The sequence below is a fragment of the Conger conger genome, chromosome 7 (genome assembly GCF_963514075.1).
Source record: "Conger conger chromosome 7, fConCon1.1, whole genome shotgun sequence".
NCBI lineage: Eukaryota > Metazoa > Chordata > Actinopteri > Anguilliformes > Congridae > Conger > Conger conger.
In genome coordinates this window covers 1,681,878-1,702,377 of record NC_083766.1, presented here as the reverse complement: position 1 = coordinate 1,702,377, position 20,500 = coordinate 1,681,878, and the positions used below count along the sequence as shown (strand labels likewise).

The 20,500-nt window shown below is 45.8% G+C and overlaps 1 protein-coding gene across 2 annotated transcripts in view; it reads left to right on the top strand.

Moving 5' to 3' along the window:
- gabrb4 (gamma-aminobutyric acid type A receptor subunit beta4) overlaps nucleotides 1-20,500 on the top strand; it is a 71,602-nt gene that overhangs the window by 26,572 nt on the left and 24,530 nt on the right. For both annotated transcript variants that reach the window (XM_061248022.1, XM_061248020.1), the window contains exons 3-4: nucleotides 10,652-10,719; nucleotides 16,321-16,541. In XM_061248022.1, the coding sequence (XP_061104006.1) occupies nucleotides 10,652-10,719; nucleotides 16,321-16,541 (289 nt within the window). The remainder of the gene's footprint in view (nucleotides 1-10,651; nucleotides 10,720-16,320; nucleotides 16,542-20,500) is intronic.

Genomic DNA, 20,500 nt, shown 5'->3' with positions numbered 1-20,500 from the left:
TACCATGGCAAATCATTTTGTTTCCATTAAGCAAGAGGTTCACTCTTAGCAAGCTTTGGTGAGAATGTCCATCCCTCTACTATGCAAAAACTATGTACAGTACGGAAAAGGGAGGGGTAGAGAGAGAGAGAGAGAGAGAAAGAGTGTTCTGGGAACTTTCTGTGTATAACTAGCAAGCGAATGTGCATTGACATATGAAGGGAAAATTGTTGTTGCTGCCTTCACAAGTGCAATGCAAAATGGCTCCAGATTTGTTTATTATTTTATTTCTTCAAAAGACAGAGAATATAACAGCACTGCGGGGCAGTTAGAGAGAGAGAAAGAGAGGGGGAAGAGAGAGACAGAGAGAGAGGGGGGAGAGAAAGAGAGAGAGGGAGAGAGGGAGGGAAGGGGGTGGAGAGAGAAAGAGAGAGGGAGGGAGAGAGGGAGGGAGGGAGGTGGAGAGAGAAAGAGAGAGGGAGGGAGGGAGGTAGAGAGAGAAAGAGAGAGGGAGGGAGGTGAAGAGAGAGGGAGAGAGAGAGGGAGGTGGAGAGAGAGGGAGAGGGATGTCAACATGGCAGCTGCGGATAGAAGGGGGCGGGGGGTTGTGTGGGCGGGTTGGGTGGCGTGGGGGGGTTGCTATGGTTCATATTTTACAGTGGGGAGAGAAGGAAACTCACTAATTCAGGTTTTTTCAGGAGAAAGCGGAGAGGCAGAACTTTCTGTTTATCTGTAGGGCTGAAAGCAGAGGCACTGAGGCTGACAGCAGTCCCAGTCTTCAAGGCAGACCTGGGTCAAATACGCGCACATTCTGGATTTACTATTAAATTCTCTCAAAAAGTGCAAAGCTCATTTGTACAAGCCAAGACCAGTCGAGTACAGAATGTATTTGAATCCAAAACAATTGCGTATTAGACCCAGGCCTGCCTCAGAGCGTGTTTGCCTCTCTGTTAGAGTGTGGAGATGGACCGGCCATTCCCGCTTCCTGCCGCTCCCTCCCCATTCCCGACGTTCCTGTCTTTCCCAACATTCCCAACGTCCAAGCCTCGCGAGTGCCCCAGCCAGCCCTTTTGACGCTGGGCAGACAGAGAGATCCATCATTAGCTGCTCGTCATTATTTTAGATAGATGGATAGATCGTTACATTTACGTATATAGTCACACTGGAACAATGTTTTTGCCAATTGAATCAGGCGATGATTAGGTGGCAGGTTGAAGGAGCCAGGGTTGGGAATTTACCCAGGACACCGGGGAACCCCCTACTCCTTCTGATAAGTGTCACGGGATCTTTAATGACCACAGTGAGGCAGGACCTCGGTTTAACGTCTCGTCCCAAAGACACGATTTTAATGTCCTTTAACAAAACGCTCCGGCATTCCCGGCATCCCAGAACCCCTCTGGGGGAAGCGGGAATCTGGGAGCCAGTGGGACTGAGACGTTCCCGAAGAGGGGCGGTGTTTAAAAGAAGAAGTGGCTTTATTATAAAAACCCTATAAATAAATTAAGAAGTTGGACATTTAATCAGATATCTTTCTTAAATGGACTGAACATGACAGTATGCGCCCAGCACACTGTATTGATTTTAATATGCGAAAGGAACTGGTGAATTGCCAAAAGTGTACTTTTTTTTTTCCTCTCCCAGGAAAAAAATCTTGAGTAAATTAACTGCCATTATATTAATGCCATTGAAACATTATATAAATTTTCATCATAATAATGTGAGATGCCAGCTTACAAGCAATTGTTGAAGACAAATGTAGAAAAATATTTCACTTTAAAGTAAACTGAATTGACTGCGAGGTACATCCCACACAAACACGTCGATCAGGGGAGATTATCATTGTAAATGGTAACTGCTTTTATAGTATATATCGTGCTTTTTACAGCAAGTACTACTACACAAAGCATGGTGCAATTCACGTCAAAAGGCTGCCATGCAAGGCACCAACCAGTGCTTTGGGAGCATTTGGGGGTTAGGTGTCTTGCTCAGGGACTCTTCAACACACCCTGGGCAGGGGATCAAACAAACAACTCTGACCGCCAGACGACCACTTTACCTCCTGAGCTAACATTGCCCCCATTATCATGTCCACTGGTGGATTCTGGGGCCTGTAGTTCAGAGAGCAGAGTTCTGGGGCCTGTAGTTCAGAGAGCAGAGTTCTGGGGCCTGTAGTTCAGAGAGCAGAGTTCTGGGGCCTGTAGTTCAGAGAGCAGAGTTCTGGGGCCTGTAGTTCAGAGAGCAGAGTTCTGGGGCCTGTAGTTCAGAGAGCAGAGTTCTGGGGCCTGTAGTTCAGAGAGCAGAGTTCTGGGGCCTGTAGTTCAGAGAGCAGAGTTCTGGGGCCTGTAGTTCAGAGAGCAGAGTTCTGGGGCCTGTAGATCAGAGAGCAGAGTTCTGGGGCCTGTAGTTCAGAGAGCAGAGTTCTGGGGCCTGTAGTTCAGAGAGCAGAGTGAGACACAGTAGATACGTGGCGTTGAGCGTAATGGCAGGACAGAACAGCCATAGCATCCCCCAGAAAGGGAGGGGCTTTCAGGGCTGTCCGCCATTTTCCTGCGAAGGTTCTGCAGCTACTGTGTCTCCAGCTGGAGCAGCCGTGCGGTTCGTTCGCTGATCTTCCGTCTTTCGGACGAGACGTTAAACCGAGGTCCCGCCTCACTGTGGTCATTACAGATCCCACGACACTCTTCACAAAGAGTAGGGGGTTCCCCGGTGTCCTGGCTAAATTCCCAACCCTGGCTCTCTCAACCTGCCACCTAATCATCCTGATTCAATTGGCAAACAATTGCTCTCTCTCCTGCTCAGCTGGTGTGTGATGAGTGTTCTGGCACAAAATGGCTGCCATTGGATCCCCCAGGTGGGTGTTTGGGGCGAGTTTCCCCCTCATCACAGTAAAGCACCTTGAGTGTCTAGAAACGGACTATATAAATGTGATAATCTATCTACGAATTTCACGGTGAATAAAAGCTATGCCACGTTCCTACAGGATAACCGTGCTGATCATTCTCCTGATCTAACGGACGATGTCGACAATATAAAAACCCTGTTTGGAACAGATTTTTAGAAGCTATACAAGTGTAATATACAGCATTATGCATTTAGCACATATTACTTCCATAACAACAGTAACCAACGGAACACACAGGCCTGAAAAAACTTGAGTTGCAGTAAATTGGAATAAAGCGCTGAAATAAAGGTTTTACCCTCACCGCAATGACACAGTGGCAGCGGTTTCCTGTAAGAGCACAATACTTTCATAATCTTCAACTGATAATAGTTAACAATGATCTATAATAGCAATATTATCTTATATCATACCATCTCTATTTTGCCAAGCAATAATCATAATGCAATAGAGCACTGTTAACTTGCATCTTACTTTCAGGACATGTTTGTTTGAGCTCAAAAAGTTCAGCTAACAAGGGAACACATTCCCTGTGGTCAATGTACGTATATTGGTCACATTGTTAAACAGTCTCTCTATTTGTTCCTCTTATTTGATGCTTATTATTCATCTGTCTGATACCTGATGGAAAATGTAATTTAACCCACGTGGAGGTGAAACTACTCCTTTATACTGAGGAAGGGAATTGCCCCTAATAAAACACACACTCACACACACACACACACACACACACACTCTCACACTCACACTCACGCACACTCACACACTCACATACACACACACAGACACACTCACACACACACTCACACACACTCACACTCACACACATACAGACACACACACACACACTCACCTACACACACACACTCACACACACTCACACACACACACACTCACACACACTCACACACACTCACACACACACACACTCTCTCACACACACACACTCACACACTCACACAAAGCACAGTTGTTATGAGGACACAGGGAGACAGTGTCCTCGCTTTGAGCTGAGCGCAGAGGGTGTGTCAATTACAGGCAAAGACTCTGAAGGTGAAACACTCGCGTGTCTCCCTACTTGTGTAAGCAGACAGTAGACTTGCACATTTTTTATCAAAACACACAGTCCCTGACCTTTAGAGATAGGCTTGAGTTTCCACTTTGTGTCAGACCCTGTTTAATGACTGAAAACACACTCCAAAAAATATAAAAATTCACGCATGATGAACACAGTTCTTCTCTGATATATTACTGCAGAGAGCTGACAAAGACTTTTGGCATCACAGCTGCTGTGTGAGTGTAATGTGTGACTGTTTATGATGCATACGTTAGTATAATGCGTGAGTATCATGTATAAGCATCTATGAGTTTGATGTGTATTATGTATGAGTGAGTATAATAGGCCAGTATGATGTATGAGTGACTAAGAGTGATATGTATAATGTGTGAGTAAGTATGATGTATAAAGGTGTATAATGTATGAGTGAGTATAGAGTTGGTAAGTGAGAGAGTATAGTTGTAGAGTTGTGCTTGGCCTATGGTAAGTGAGTGAGTATAGTTGTAGAGTTGTACTTGGCCCATGGTAAGTAGGTATAGTTGCAGAGTTGTGCTTCACCCTTGGTAAGTCAGTGAGTATAGTTATAGAGTTTTGCTCTACTCTGCCCATGATAAGAATTGTGATAATCACTCCAGGGGTCTGATATATCAAAGTCATGGCAGTTGGTCATAATTCACTCTCCACTCCAGTAGAGAGAGGGATGGGGGGATTCGTTCACATTGATCACGTTATCTAAAAAGGGCACCTCCAGCGTCTCTGTGTCCCCATCCACCCCACACCATGGCTGCGCTTCCACTGTTCTCCCAGTGGGAGGGGCACGGTGCCCCCCCCCCCCCCCCCCCCCCATCAGCAGCTGCACAGAGCTTCACCTGGGGGGGGGACGGCGTATTAATCACGGCTGCCTACATCAGTGCCCTTGAACGGTGCTATAAAACGGGTGCTTATGCATATGGACAGAAGGCACTTTATGCCTGTATAAGCCCTCCAGCACATATATATGCTGATTATTAATGGATACCTTTAAAAGCTTTGATGAACAGCGTTCATCATATCAAATGAAATGCGCAAACTTGTGAAGGGATTCTGCTGCGACTTAGCATTCGAGCCCAGGCGTCTGACCGTGTTTCCACAGCCGTCCCGTGTCTTTGGCTGGATGCAGGTCACCTTCCCCGGCGAGGTGCGTTCGGATGTAGCAATCAAAATGTCTGTAATAATATTCAGCTCGCTCTTGAGCGAAACCCTTAGAATATTGTATTTCAGGTCCGAGTTGTAAATGTCCGTTGTTTATTGACAACACCTCATCCTTATACGAGGTGCAGTACCGGCTCCTCTGTGTGGGAGCAGAGGTCTCCTCGTATATTAAGGATATTATTATGTCCTTGGTTTTGATGACTGTTAAAGTTCTCCCGGAGGCAAAAACAGCGAGAGAATGCTGACTAAACCCACACTACAACGGCCTCTGCCAAATTTAGTAAATTAGTCATATAGACAGCTCAACGGAAATGCACAGTTTCTAAACTCCTTTGACCCGTCATTACACATAACTAATGATGGATTATTGTGATTTATGTAACGCCGAGGAAGCGAGACAGCGCGGTTCTGAGGTGTCATGCAGCGCGGTTCTGGTTCTGAGGCGTGATACAGCACGGTTCTGGTTCTGAGGGGTGACACAGCGCGGTTCTGGTTCTGAGGCGTGACACAGCGCGGTTCTGGTTCTGAGGCGTGATACAGCACGGTTCTGGTTCTGAGGGGTGACACAGCACGGTTCTGGTTCTGAGGCACGGGGGAACGGGCACTCCCGGTTTCTCGTCTTCGTTCATCTCAGAGATGTGAAAAAAGGGACAAAACAGAAACATGTGGCTGTGGAGCGGAGAGCTTATAGCGGCTGTTACACACTCCACCCTCCACACACTCCACCGTCCTGAGGCAAGGCTGTTACACACTCCACCGTCCTGAGGCAAGGCTGTTACACACTCCACCGTCCTGAGGCAAGGCTGTTACGCACTCCACCGTCCTGAGGCAAGGCTGTTACACACGCCACCGTCCTGAGGCAAGGCTGTTACACACTCCACCGTCCTGAGGCAAGGCTGTTACACACTCCACCGTCCTGAGGCAAGGCTGTTACACACTCCACCGTCCTGAGGCAAGGCTGTTACACACTCCACCGTCCTGAGGCAAGGCTGCCCTCTACCAGCTGCGGCCAGGAGGGAGGGGCTTATTAATCGTGGGAGGGGCATATTAGTCATGGGAGTGGCTTATTCATGGTGGGAGGAGCAGATTAGTAATGGGAGGGGCATAATCATAATGGGAGGAGCTTAGTCTTGATTGGAAGGAACATAATCACTACCGGACAGCTGCAGCTGGTGTAGCCCTGCAGTGTCATAACTGCGCAGCTGCAGCTGGTGTAGCCCTGCAGTGTCATAACTGCGCAGCTCAGCTGGTGTAGCCCTGCAGTGTCATAACTGCGCAGCTGCAGCAGGTGTAGCCCTGCAGTGTCATAACTGCGCAGCTCAGCTGGTGTAGCCCTGCAGTGTCATAACTGCGCAGCTGCAGCTGCTGTAGCCCTGCAGTGTCATAACTGCGCAGCTGCAGCTGGTGTAGCCCTGCAGTGTCATAACTGCGCAGAAAGAGGAAGTAGAGAAGCAGAAGCTCTGCTGGGACACCCCGGTCTCAGCTGTGCTCAGGTGTCACTAATATCAGGATAAAGAAGAATAAAGCTGGATTTAGATTTTAGTCCCATAGCAGAATGACTAGTGTCCCTAAACTAAACAGAGTTAATCTGGGACTGGGTCAGGGCTACGATTTGATCAAATACTCTGACATCCCCCCCTCAGTTCCCTTAAGATAGGGGCTTATGATCCCAGGAAACCTTTACATGTTTGTACTCTAAATTTCTAAATATTAAAAATGTTTGTGTACTTTAGAAAATGTCGCAAGCTGTCCGATTTTTATCTGAACAGATGCTCACAAATTCAGGCAAAGTAATTGCCTTGATATTTTTTCTGTTTGCCTCATTTATATTTTACACCCAGGTAAACTGCTAATGGATAATTGTGCTTACAGTATAGAACCCGTGATCCTGAGATTTACTGTATATACACTGCAGTCCATAAGTATTTGGACAGTGAGACGATTTTTCTACAATAGGACTATATTGAAAAATGTTTGTACGTCATGGATCACGGATCACCCGATATGGATGTAAGCACCCTCAGATTAAAGCCCTTTAACCTCATCTTCGTCATTTCATTTCTGATCCAATGGGCTGGGTTGGAGAAAAAATGTACTTATCGATCGGTTTTCTCATTGAAAAGTATTTCTCATAACCAATTAGAGAAAGCAGTTCTGTAGTCGGGTTCTTGAAAATAAAGATGCTGGGGAAATTGTGGCATGCGGCAGAAGGCCTAGTCTTCCTGTGCAGGTTGGTTCACTCCAGAGCGCTCTGTGCTCTGCCCTGCACAGACGCCCAAAAGTCCTGCAGGAGCTTCTGTACTGAGGGTTAGAGTGAGGTACAGTCATCAGGGTTAGGGTGAGATACAGTCATCAGGGTTAGGGTGAGATACAGTCATCAGGGTTAGGGTGAGATACAGTCATCAGGGTTAGGGTGAGATACAGTCATCAGGGTTAGGGTGAGATACAGTCATCAGGGTTAGGGTGAGATACAGTCATCAGGGTTAGGGTGAGATACAGTCATCAGGGTTAGGGTGAGATACAGTCATCAGGGTTAGGGTGAGATACAGTCATCAGGGTTAGAGTGAGATACAGACATCAGGGTTAGGGTTAGGTCTACGGGCTGTCCTGGCTCCTCCACCTGTCAGGTGCAGGTAGCTGTGTGTCTGGCGTGTCGCCGTTATCAGATGGAGCCGCGATGCGCACGCACGGCCGGCGATAACGCCGGAACATTCCCAGCGTCTCCGAGAGCGCACAACCGCTGCTCCATCTCAGAGAGCACACAACCGCTGGTCCATCTCAGAGAGCACACAACCACTGCTCCATCTCAGAGAGCGCACAACCGCTGCTCCATCTCAGAGAGCGCACAACCGCTGCTCCATCTCAGAGAGCACACAACCACTGCTCCATCTCAGAGAGCACACAACCACTGCTCCATCTCAGAGAGCGCACAACCGCTGCTCCATCTCAGAGAGCACACAACCGCTGCTCCATCTCAGAGAGCACACAACCACTGCTCCATCTCAGAGAGCACACAACCGCTGGTCCATCTCAGAGAGCACACAACCGCTGCTCCATCTCAGAGAGCGCACAACCGCTGCTCCATCTCAGAGAGCACACAACCGCTGCTCCATCTCAGAGAGCACACAACCACTGCTCCATCTCAGAGAGCACACAACCGCTGGTCCATCTCAGAGAGCACACAACCGCTGCTCCATCTCAGAGAGCACACAACCGCTGCTCCATCTCAGAGAGCACACAACCACTGCTCCATCTCAGAGAGCACACAACCGCTGCTCCATCTCAGAGAGCACACAACCGCTGCTCCATCTCAGAGAGCACACAACCGCTGCTCCATCTCAGAGAGCACACAACCGCTGGTCCATCTCAGAGAGCACACAACCGCTGCTCCATCTCAGAGAGCACACAACCGCTGCTCCATCTCAGAGAGCACACAACCACTGCTCCATCTCAGAGAGCACACAACCGCTGGTCCATCTCAGAGAGCACACAACTGCTGCTCCATCTCAGAGAGCACACAACCACTGCTCCATCTCAGAGAGCACACAACCACTGCTCCATCTCAGAGAGCACACAACCGCTGGTCCATCTCAGAGAGCACACAACCGCTGCTCCATCTCAGAGAGCACACAACCGCTGGTCCATCTCCGAGAGCACACAACCGCTGCTCCATCTCAGAGAGCACACAACCGCTGCTCCATCTCAGAGAGCACACAACCACTGCTCCATCTCAGAGAGCACACAACCGCTGGTCCATCTCAGAGAGCACACAACCGCTGCTCCATCTCAGAGAGCACACAACCACTGCTCCATCTCAGAGAGCACACAACCACTGCTCCATCTCAGAGAGCACACAACCGCTGCTCCATCTCAGAGAGCACACAACCGCTGCTCCATCTCAGAGAGCACACAACCACTGCTCCATCTCAGAGAGCACACAACCGCTGGTCCATCTCAGAGAGCACACAACCGCTGCTCCATCTCAGAGAGCACACAACCGCTGCTCCATCTCAGAGAGCACACAACCACTGCTCCATCTCAGGGGACAGCAGTCAGTCCGACGCAGAGCCTGGTCGAAATGCAGGGTGAGACTGACGTCTCTTTTAGCAGTGAGGTATTTAAAATTCATAATATTAATGATTTTACTAAATTGGATATTACAAAATGTCCCTGGCTATTATGCCTGTATGAATATTTCCACAAAGAAATGTAATGAAGCAGTTATACTTAAAAAAAAAAGTTGAATAAACAAATTGCAGTGTTTTAGCATATTTTGTTTGCGATAGATACATATATTTGATTTTTTTTTCCTGAGGTCAGATTTTTATCCCCGAACACACAGACAAAGATACACCCTCATATGGCCACTGCTCAAGCGTTTTCATTGGTCCATCCGCCATGGAGCGTTGTGACCAAGGACACAACTGAGCATGAGCAGATGGGCAGACGTGTACACCATACAGTCATTTGCTTATGCAAATATTTAATCAGCCAAATCATGTGGCAGCAACTAAATGCATAAAAGCACGCAGACGTGGTCAAGAGGTTCAGCTGTAGTTCAAACCAAATGTCAGAATGGGGAAGAAATGTGACTTCGACTTTGGAATGATTGTTAGTGCAAGACAGGGTGGTTTGAATATCTTAGAAACTGCTCATCTCTAAGGTGTTCACAGAGTGTATGATATAGATATGAGATTGTATGATATAGATATGAGTGTATGATATAGATATGAGAGTGTATGATGTAGATATGAGAGTGAATGATGCAGATATGAGGGTGTATGATGTAGATATGAGAGTGTATGATATAGAGTGTATGATGTAAATATGAGGGTGTATGATATATATGAGAGTGTATGATGTAGATATGAGAGTATGATGCAGATATGAGAGTCTATGATGTAGATATGAGGGTGTATGATAGATATGAGAGTGTATGATGTAGATATGAGAGTGTATGATGTAGATATGAGGGTGTATGATATAGGTATGACTGTGTATGATGTAGACATGAGAGTGTATGATGTAGATATGAGAGTGTATGATGTAGATATGGGAGTGTATGATATAGATATGAGGGTGTATGACGTAGGTATGACAGTGTATGATGTAGATATGAGAGTGTATGATATAGGTATGACAGTGTATGATATAGGTATGACAGTGTATGATGTAGATATGAGAGTGTATGATGTAGATATGAGAGTGTATGATATAGGTATGACAGTGTATGATATAGGTATGACAGTGTATGATGTAGGTATGACAGTGTATGATGTAGATATGAGAGTGTATGATGTAGATATGAGAGTGTATGATATAGGTATGACAGTGTATGATATAGGTATGACAGTGTATGATATAGAGTGTATGATGTAGATATGAGGGTGTATGATATATATGCGAGTGTATGATATAGGTATGACAGTGTATGATGTAGATATGAGAGTGTATGAGATAGGTATGACAGTGTATGATGTAGATATGAGGGTGTATGAGGTGCTGACTCAGCTGTTTCTCCACAGGTCCACCAGTCATAGTGTGGATGAGCATCAACATCGCCAGCATCGACTCCATCTCTGAAGTCAACATGGTGAGTTTTTCAACTCCTTTAACTGTAAAATGTTATTATAACTACAAAGCTCCACTGATGTTTGACAGCTCTTCCAAAGAGACCAACCAAAACAGCTGATGTTTGGTTGCAGCAATGCATTGTTCCAGCTTTTAAAAGCATATAAACAGTAGTGTAAAACAAAATAACTGTTCAACACAGGCCATGGATATGTGTAGATATCTAAAAAAAACACATTGCATTCATTTTTAATTTATTTTTCACTTATGTCATAATTAAAACATCTTTTTCTCATAAATAATTACAAGACAAATACGAGAAGAAGATGTTGTCATTATGACATAGCAAGCAAAAAATAATAATATGCAATGCACTTCCGTTGATGTCAACCCTGGACTATTGGATATGAGAACTGACTGAGGTTGTGAACTACATTCCTGTTTGACTATGCCATTAAAAATATCCAATAATATATGATCTCAAAGTTTTAAATCCGATTACATATTCCATCACCATGGAGTAGAAGGTTTTTTTTTTTTTTTTTACAGAACTGTCTGAGTGATTAATTCTCCTTCCCTGACCGTAAGATTCACGAGCTCACAATCTGGACGACTCATCACAGAACGGTGCTGTTATAGCAAACTGTAATCCATCAATACCCATCCCGCTGACCACGCGCACGGGCGCGGTTACCCAATGCGGTCAGAACACGGTCTAAACATCATCTGCACAGGGCGTGCAGGGCCTGTAGGCTGGGCTCAGGGTGTCCGATCAGAGCTTCTCAGACAATGTGGCATTGTGCCTTCACCCATTTCATTGCACAGTCAGGGCTTTTTTGAGAAATGGGATGCTCTAGGGCCGTCGGACATGACTGAATCCCCACACTCTGGGCCATCGGACATGACTGAATCCCCACACTCTGGGCCGTCAGACATGCCTGAATCCCCACACTCTGGGCTGTCAGACATGACTGAATCCCCACACTCTGGGGCTGTTGGACATGACTGAATCCCCACACTCTGGGCCGTCGGACATGCCTGAATCCCCACACTCTGGGCCATCAGACATGCCTGAATCCCCACACTCTGGGCTGTCAGACATGACTGAATCCCCACACTCTGGGGTCGTCAGACATGACTGAATCCCCACACTCTGGGGCTGTCAGACATGCCTGAATCCCCACACTCTGGGGCTGTTGGACATGCCTGAATCCCCACACTCTGGGGCTGTTGGACATGCCTGAATCCCCACACTCTGGGCCGTCAGACATGACTGAATCCCCACACTCTGGGGCCGTCAGACATGACTGAATCCCCACACTCTGGGGGCAGCCTGTAGTATAGCGGTTAACGTGCAGGACCAGGACCTGGAAGGCTGGTGGTTGAAGCCGCAGTGAAACCACAATACAATCAGTGCAGCTGTGCGGGGGGGATTGTCCCCTGCTTAGTCTAATCAACCGTAAGTCGCCTTGTTATAAAAGCGTCTGCTAAATATCATGTCATGTACTGTAACACCTCTATGGGTTCCCCCCCCCCCCCCCCTTGAATCTTCAGGTAAGATCATTACATTAATGGCATTTGGCAGACACTCTTATGAGTGACGTACAACAAAGTGCAAAGTGCAAAGTGCAAAGTGCAAAGTGCATGCCCATAACCAGGGATAAGTGCACTGAATGACCCTAGAGGGAAGTACAATTTCAACTGCTACCCGTACAACAAAGATAAGGACCAGGGCCTACTTTGTTTTTTTATCGTAATACTGCAACATGCAAATGTATGAAGATCATCAGTAAGAATCCTGGCCCACTTCCGGTTTCAGCCTTTGCTGTCATTTCCTGTTTCAGTAGTTGCCATCACAAAAGGGGTTTTCGGTGAAACAGCAGGCCCGCGTGGCTGCTCCATAATGGCCGTGTTTCAGAGAAAGCCACTATTTCACACACACACACGCTTATGTGACTAATCTGTGGGAGAGACAATCGGACTACCCCAGATTTCTGCTGTGAAGCAGGCAGGCCAACCCTCTTATTGTTTTGTATTCATTCAGGATCCATTCAATCAAACCACACCGCAAACGCACGCACCACACTGGGATATTTTTGCCCATGATTGGCATCAGAAGAAGTCAGTATTGTTCTTGCATTTCTTGAAGAAACTTTCCAAGCCTTCAGTACATCATTTTGAATATGTCACTCTGGCAGGTTTTGACATTTCTTCCTGAGCCGAAGGAGGCTGTTGTTCTGCGTGTTTCCGTGTGAAGGTGGGGGTGTACGTGCGTGACGTGTTCCCAGTTGCATAACAGAAGGGCTCAGAGGTGTAGTATGTGGCAAACTCCTTTCTGACGAAGCTGCGACTTTCACTAATCCATGTGATCACTCCAGGACTGGGAACTGCACTTTCCTCTAGGATCTCCATAGCACTTGTCCCTGGTTCTGATTTGCACTTCATTGTATGATGCTCTGGATGAGCGTGTGCTAAATGACTGAATGTAACGTAATATAATACGGCCTATTTTGCTTTAAAACATTATCTGAGATGATGCAAGACTATGTAAATGTAAATGCAGTATGCAGAATATGTCTTCACATGATTTATTATAAAATGTCCAGTTTACAGTATATATTAATCTGCTGAAAACCGGCTCTGTGATCCTCCCTTATTCAGCCGGGACAGATAAGAATGTTCATCACAGGATCATCTGCTCTTCTTTAGGAGGAAATATGAAATATACATCATGCCCCATGCAGATTTTATGGAGCGTAAATTGGCCACTTCTTGCGTGATTTATTTATTTTTTACTTATTTTTTGCAAGCAGTACGGTTCATTTATTTATTTATTTATTATGATGTTATTGCAAAATATCCTTTGTATCCTCTGGTCTTTTTGAAGACGCAGCAAGTTCTGCAAGATATTTTAAAAATGGCAACGCATCGTACCACTACAATGTTAGCGAGAGTTTCGCTGAACAAACACAGGCATTTAAACCAGAACAGAGCCTCAGTAAGTGACCTGCAGGAAACAACACATAAATAAAAGGTATATAAAAGGTATATATCTGATTCTGAGTCATTTCATATAGGTATAACTCCCAACCAGACTACTTTCATATATGTATAACTCTAAACTGGATTCATTTCATACAGATATATATCAACCAGACTATTTTCATATAGGAATAAGTCTCAACCAGACTACATTCCTATAGGTATAATTCAACTAGACTAAATGCATATGGGTTTAACGCTCAACCAGACTAATTTCACAAACAGTAGGTTTAACTCTGAATTGCACTAATTTAATATTGGTATAAATCAATTGGACTAATTTCATATTGTTATACTGCAACTCTCAACTGTACTAATCTCATATGCGTAGGTATCCCTGATGTCATGAGACACAGGTACACTCTGCACATCCCATGGTAAAAAGTAGTGTATGCTCAGGGGATTCCTTGCCATAGGTTCCTTTAAAGATCACCATTAATGTTTTCAAAAACACATTAGCACTATCCTAAAGAAGAGGTATATAAGACAAAGCTACTTCTTGGTTTAAATATTTAATTCTATTCTATTTTTTATGATGCCATGAATAGAAGTTTTAATGGAAAATGTGGGATTTCTGTTCCACGGAATGACAGTCTGGGAATGTAGGTCACTTTATCTGAGCCTGAATGACCACTGATTCTTTTCTGTTCCAGTTCCATGATAAAAGGCCATATAAATTATGGTTCACTCGTACTTCAAGATGATTAAAAGTTAAAACACCAAGATACCTTGGAATATTTTCTAACATTTGATGTAATCAGACTGTCTATTCCCTGATTTTACATTTCAGATTCATCCATCAGGAGAGAACAAAAATATTTATTTAAAAAACTTTCATGTCAATAACTACAGACCTTGTACACACTTGTTTAGACTTTACTGAGCTTGTCTGGTGCATTGGAACCTATGAAACATGTGCTCTCTAAAAGTGCAAACCCCACCTTCAGGGTGGCTCAATTGCACAATGGAGAGAGAGTAGACAACAGTCAGTCAGTAGAAAGGAGAAAACAGACAGTCAGTCAGTAGAGGGATATCAACAGTCAGTCATTGAAGAGGAGAAAACAGGCATTCAGAAAAGAGGAAACAATAGTCAGTCAGTCAGTCAGTTAGTAAAGGGATATCAACAGTCAGTCAGTCAGTAAAGAGGAGAAAACAGGCAGTCAGAAAAGAGGTGAAAACAGGCAGTCAGTAAAGAGGAGAAAACAAGCAGTCAGTAAAGAGGAGAAAACAGGCAGTCAGTAAAGAGGTGAAAACAGGCAGTCAGTAAAGAGGAGAAAACAGTCAGTCAGTCAGTAAAGAGGTGAAAACAGGCAGTCAGTAAAGAGGTGAAAACAGGCAGTCAGTAAAGAGGTGAAAACAGGCAGTCAGAAAAGAGGTGAAAACAGGCAGTCAGTAAAGAGGTGAAAACAGGCAGTCAGTAAAGAGGTGAAAACAGGCAGTCAGTAAAGAGGTGAAAACAGGCAGTCAGAAAAGAGATGAAAACAGACAGTCAGTAAAGAGGAGAAACAGACAGTCAGTAAAGAGGAGAAACAGACAGTCAGCCCAGCAGTGCCCGCCCTGTGGAGAGGAAGGGAAGCCCATGTGTGGGCACTCTGCATGAATCTCATGATGGAGAGGTTCCAGAGGCCTGAGAACAGCCAAGACGTCCCGGTAGAGTGCGAGGGGGTTTGGGGTGGGGGGGGGGGGGGGCATGCTGTGAGTGGGCCGTATGTAACGGGGCGGTGGAGTGCACTGTGCATCATTAATGTTCGCACAGACAGCCTGTAGTGTGATGAGTGCGTGCATGCCCCCTCCCTCCCCCCGCCCCCCCGCCCCGTGTGTTCTCTCAGGAGCTGGAAAGGCCACAAATCGCAGTGCTGTTCAGCTGCGTATCTGACAGGCTGGAGAAAACACAGAGCTTATCACCAATTTAATTACAGCTGCCTTTATATCCATGTTCTTCTCAGAAAAAAAAGAAAAAACATGTTTCTGATCTTCCTGATCCTGTCTGGAGATAGCTCACATGATTCATTTATATCATTACTTCATACTACTATGGTTCATAATGTGCTTACGTAGCTGTCTTACTGACGATATTATTGCATAATTTGAAATTGTGAGTACTGTTATGTCCATATTTGTGAAATGTTTTCGTTGCAACTTTTCTACATAAAACAAGACCATTCCTTTTTGTCCAAGAACCCAAACCTAATCACTTATAGCCTGTCACACCCCTGGGTCAAATACATAATTGTTTTAGACACAAATACGTATCTGTGCTCAATTGATCTTGCCTGGCGCAATTGCACCAACCAAGAGGAGGAGAATGTGGGCTTAGTAGCTTTTCAGAACATCTTATAGGTTCCAGTACATAATACAAGCTCAGTAAAGCATAGATACGTTTTTGAATCCAAAACAATGACGTATTTGACCCCGGTCTGATCTGTGGTTATTGATATTACAGCCATTTAATCAAAATGTTATTTTACTCCTGATGGATGAGCCTGTATTTTAGATTGAAAACGCTGACGTACTTGGCCGAGGTGTGAACTGTGATTACAGCGCTTCCTGGTAAAGTGCCGGATGTTGTTGTTTTCTCCAGGACTACACCATCACCATGTACTTTCAACAAAGCTGGAGGGACAAGCGTCTGGCCTACGCTGAGCTGCCCCTCAACCTGACGCTGGACAACCGCGTGGCCGACCAGCTCTGGCTCCCCGACACCTACTTCCTCAACGACAAGAAGTCCTTCCTGCACGGAGTGACCGTGAAGAACCGCATGATCCGGCTACATCCGGACGGCACGGTCCTGTACGGGCTGAGGTCTGTCACGTTTACCCTGTTCCCTGTTTCCTGCAGTACGGTTCTGTACAGACTGAGGTCTGTCACGTTTACCCTGTCTCCTGTTTCCTGCAGTACGGTTCTGTACAGACTGAGGTCTGTCACGTTTACCCTGTCTCCTGTTTCCTGCAGTACGGTTCTGTACAGACTGAGGTCTGTCACGTTTACCATGTTCCCTGTTTCCTGCAGTACGGTTCTGTACAGACTGAGGTCTGTCACGTTTACCCTGTCTCCTGTTTCCTGCAGTACGGTTCTGTACAGACTGAGGTCTGTCACGTTTACCCTGTCTCCTGTTTCCTGCAGTACGGTTCTGTACGGACTGAGGTCTGTCACGTTCCCCCGTTTCTTGCTACCATTTTAAAATATGCTAATTGGGAAGAGATTCAGAGTGTTGTTTTTGTTTTTTTGTAGTTCTTTTGGCTATTAAGTAGGTATTTTGGAACGTTCTTTCAAAATTCTTAGACTGTGTTCTAGAACTCCGTTGCTTTTAGAATTAGAATGTTAAGTTAAGAACATTCTAATCACATCCAGTGGGCTCCAGAATTGTTGGCACCCTTGACCAGCCACCAGCTCAGACAAGCTACCAGCACTAGCTGGTTGATCAGCTCATACCCAGCTAGACCTACTTATGACCAGTTAACCAGCTCAATTCTCAAGCTGGTCATAGTTGACTTTTACAGCAGGGATGGCCTCCACAATCAACTGGATACGGACAAATAAACCCTTTTCACTTCACTGGATGGCTATGAGATAGGTGCTGATAGTGTTTGTTTGTTTGTTTGGTTCCCTTGATTTAGATTGGCTTTCTGCTTTGTGCGGCAGCGTTTTTCAGAGATCACAGCTGGAATATCTCGCTGCCATTTCGCAGAAACTGCAGAAGAACAAGGGGCACAAAGGTTTTGCAAAACCAATTACTGAATTAATTCATGTGCATCCCCCCAAAACGGCGGAGTTTCTCCGTCCCGATTCCGGCTCGCCAGCCACAGCCGCTGACGGATGTGTCGATGCCGTTCTCACACAGCCAGAGCCCAGATTGATCTCAGCGTTTGACAACAGAAGTTTCCACCGTAAGGTTTCACACAATGTTCTCATTTTACAGCTAATAAATTTGCCAGTAGGGCTTCCCGCCACTTTATTAATTCTAAAAACTCAGATTTTTATTTATTTATAATTTCACACCAGAGTCATGTTTGTCACACTACCAAGCTCCAGCTGATCTCAATAGCCTGTCTCGAGTTCTGGAAGAATTCCTTTATTTGTGAGCGCATGAGACACAACTGTTAATGATGACTACACCACACATTGATGAAAAATGTTAGAGGGTGTTAATCATTTGGATGTGATGAGCTGTGGTTTATTTGAGTATTGAATAATTACCCCTGAATATTTTTTGTGATATTTGCTTGGACTGTCAGACTCACTAATTTGTTATTTATCCAAAGAAACTTACAGTTGATTAGAATAGGCAGGGGACAATTCCCCCTGGGTTAGAGCCTTGCCCAAGGGTCATACCGCCGTGAGGATCTCATCATGGCTACACCAAGGCTTGAACCACTAACGTTCTGGGTCCCAGTCCTGCACCTTAGCCATGAGAGCGACCAAAGGAAGATACAATATGGTGACTAAAAAGAGTAGCTATGAGCAGCAGCAGTTGCACTAAGGTCCAGTGTGGACAACGTGAAGTTCTTAGTTGACATGAAGTCAGTGTGATGACCCAATGGAATCTGGCTCATCCAGGCCATCATCCAATAATATGTTGGGGTTTCCAAGATCATGATACGTTTATGGTTATTTTTACATTACATTACATTACATTATTGGCATTTGGCAGACGCTCTTATCCAGAGCGACGTACAACAAAGTGCATACCCATAACCAGGGATAAGTTCGCTGAAAGACCCTAGAGGTAAGTACAATTTCAACTGCTACCTGTACAACAAAGATAAGGACAAGGGCCATTTTTTTTTTTTTTTTTTTTTTTTTTTTAAACAAACAAACAGAGCAAAAGTCACCAAAGTTAACTATCCAAACACTGCTTACCTAGCCAACTAAAATACTGATACACAAGTCACAGAGACAACAATTAAGGTTCACAGGGAGGTAGGGAGGGATGGGGAGAGGTGCTGTTTGAAGAGGTGTGTCTTCAGCTTGCGCTTGAAGGTGGGGAGGGATTCTATAGTTCTGACCTCAACGGGGAGTTCGTTCCACCACCGTGGAGCCAGAACAGACAGTAGTCGTGAGCGTGAGGTGGAGGTTCTGAGAGGGGGAGGTGCCAAGCGGCCTGTGGAGGCTGAACGAAGAGGTCTGGCAGGGGTGTAGGGTCTGATGATTTTTTGCAGATAAGCTGGGGAAGACCCTTTAACTGCTTGGAAGGCTAGCACCAATGTTTTGAATTTGATGCGAGCCATGACAGGCAGCCAGTGGAGGGAAGTAAGCAGGGGGGTGACGTGTGAGTATTTGGGAAGGTTGAAGACCAGACGAGCTGCTGCATTCTGGATGAGTTGGAGGGGTCTGATGGCAGACGCTGGGAGGCCAGCCAAGAGGGAATTGCAGTAGTCCAGGCGGGACAGAACCATCGCTTGGACCAGGAGCTGGGTCGAGTAGGGGGTGAGAAAGGGGCGGATTCTCCGTATATTGTATAGGAAGAACCTGCAAGACCGGGTCACCGCCGCAATGTTCTCGGAAAGGGACAGTCTGCTGTCCATTACCACGCCGAGGTTCCTTGCACTGGGTGACGGCGTGAGTGTGGTATCCCCGAGGGAAATGGAGAGATCCAGATGGGGAGAGGTATTAGCAGGGATGAATATCATTTCAGTTTTACCTGGGTTGAGCTTTAGATGGTGGTTGTCCATCCAGCTCTGGATGTCCCTCAGGCAAGCAGAGATACGGGCTGAAACCTGCGTATCAGACGGCGGGAACGAGACGAAGAGTTGGGTATCGTCCGCATAGCAGTGGTAGGATAGCCCATGTGCAGTGATCACAGGGCCAAGGGAGCGAGTGTAGAGAGAAAAAAGAAGCGGGCCAAGGACTGAGCCCTGGGGAACTCCTGTGGCGAGGGGCCGAGGTGTCGATACCGAACCAGCCCAGGCAACCTGGAAGGAGCGACCAGAGAGGTAGGACTCAATCCAGTCCAGGGCTGTGCCACAGATGCCCGTTGCTGACAGGGCAGACAGGAGGATGGAGTGATCCACAGTGTCGAAGGCAGCAGAGAGATCTAGAAGAATGAGGACAGAGGAGAGGGAGGCTGCTCGTGCGGCATGAAGTGACTCACTGACGGAGAGGAGCGCAGTCTCTGTCGAGTGGCCCGATCTGAAGCCAGACTGATGGGGGTCTAGCAGGTTGTTGTTATTTCATGTTTCATATTTCATGATCATAACATGAAAAAGTCACATGATTTGGACATAATCAAATGACAATCATGAGAGAATATTCACAGGCTATCAACATTACTAAAATGGGTCTCTCGACATGAGGTTAAAATGAGAACTCTTTGAGGTATAAATAATGTATGCACCCCTAACAGAAAATCAATAGTAACTTAGGCTAATATCACATAAGCCAATAATTATTCAGCTGAACACATGATGAAACTCTGCTGTTAAAACGCTGTCACCATGGTAAATGTCCCTGCAAATAGAGGAAGTTGCGCGTGTCTCCTCCTTATTGAACAGCCTCATGGGAACTCTGTCTGCATGATCTGGACCAAGCAGCCAAAGCCTGAGCATCATTCCCTGGTGGTGCTGAGAGACGGTGCTCACTAGCGCCCCTGTGGTTGGTTCTGGTATTGGTCACTCAGACCCCATCTCAACATAAAGTCAATGTTACAGTTGTGGTCAAAATACAAAGTCAATCATTTTTTTTCCCCACAAGAAAAAAATGTGTTCGTCTAATGCCTCCCCATGTGTCGATTTTCTTTCTGAAGTTATCGTGTTAATACAGCA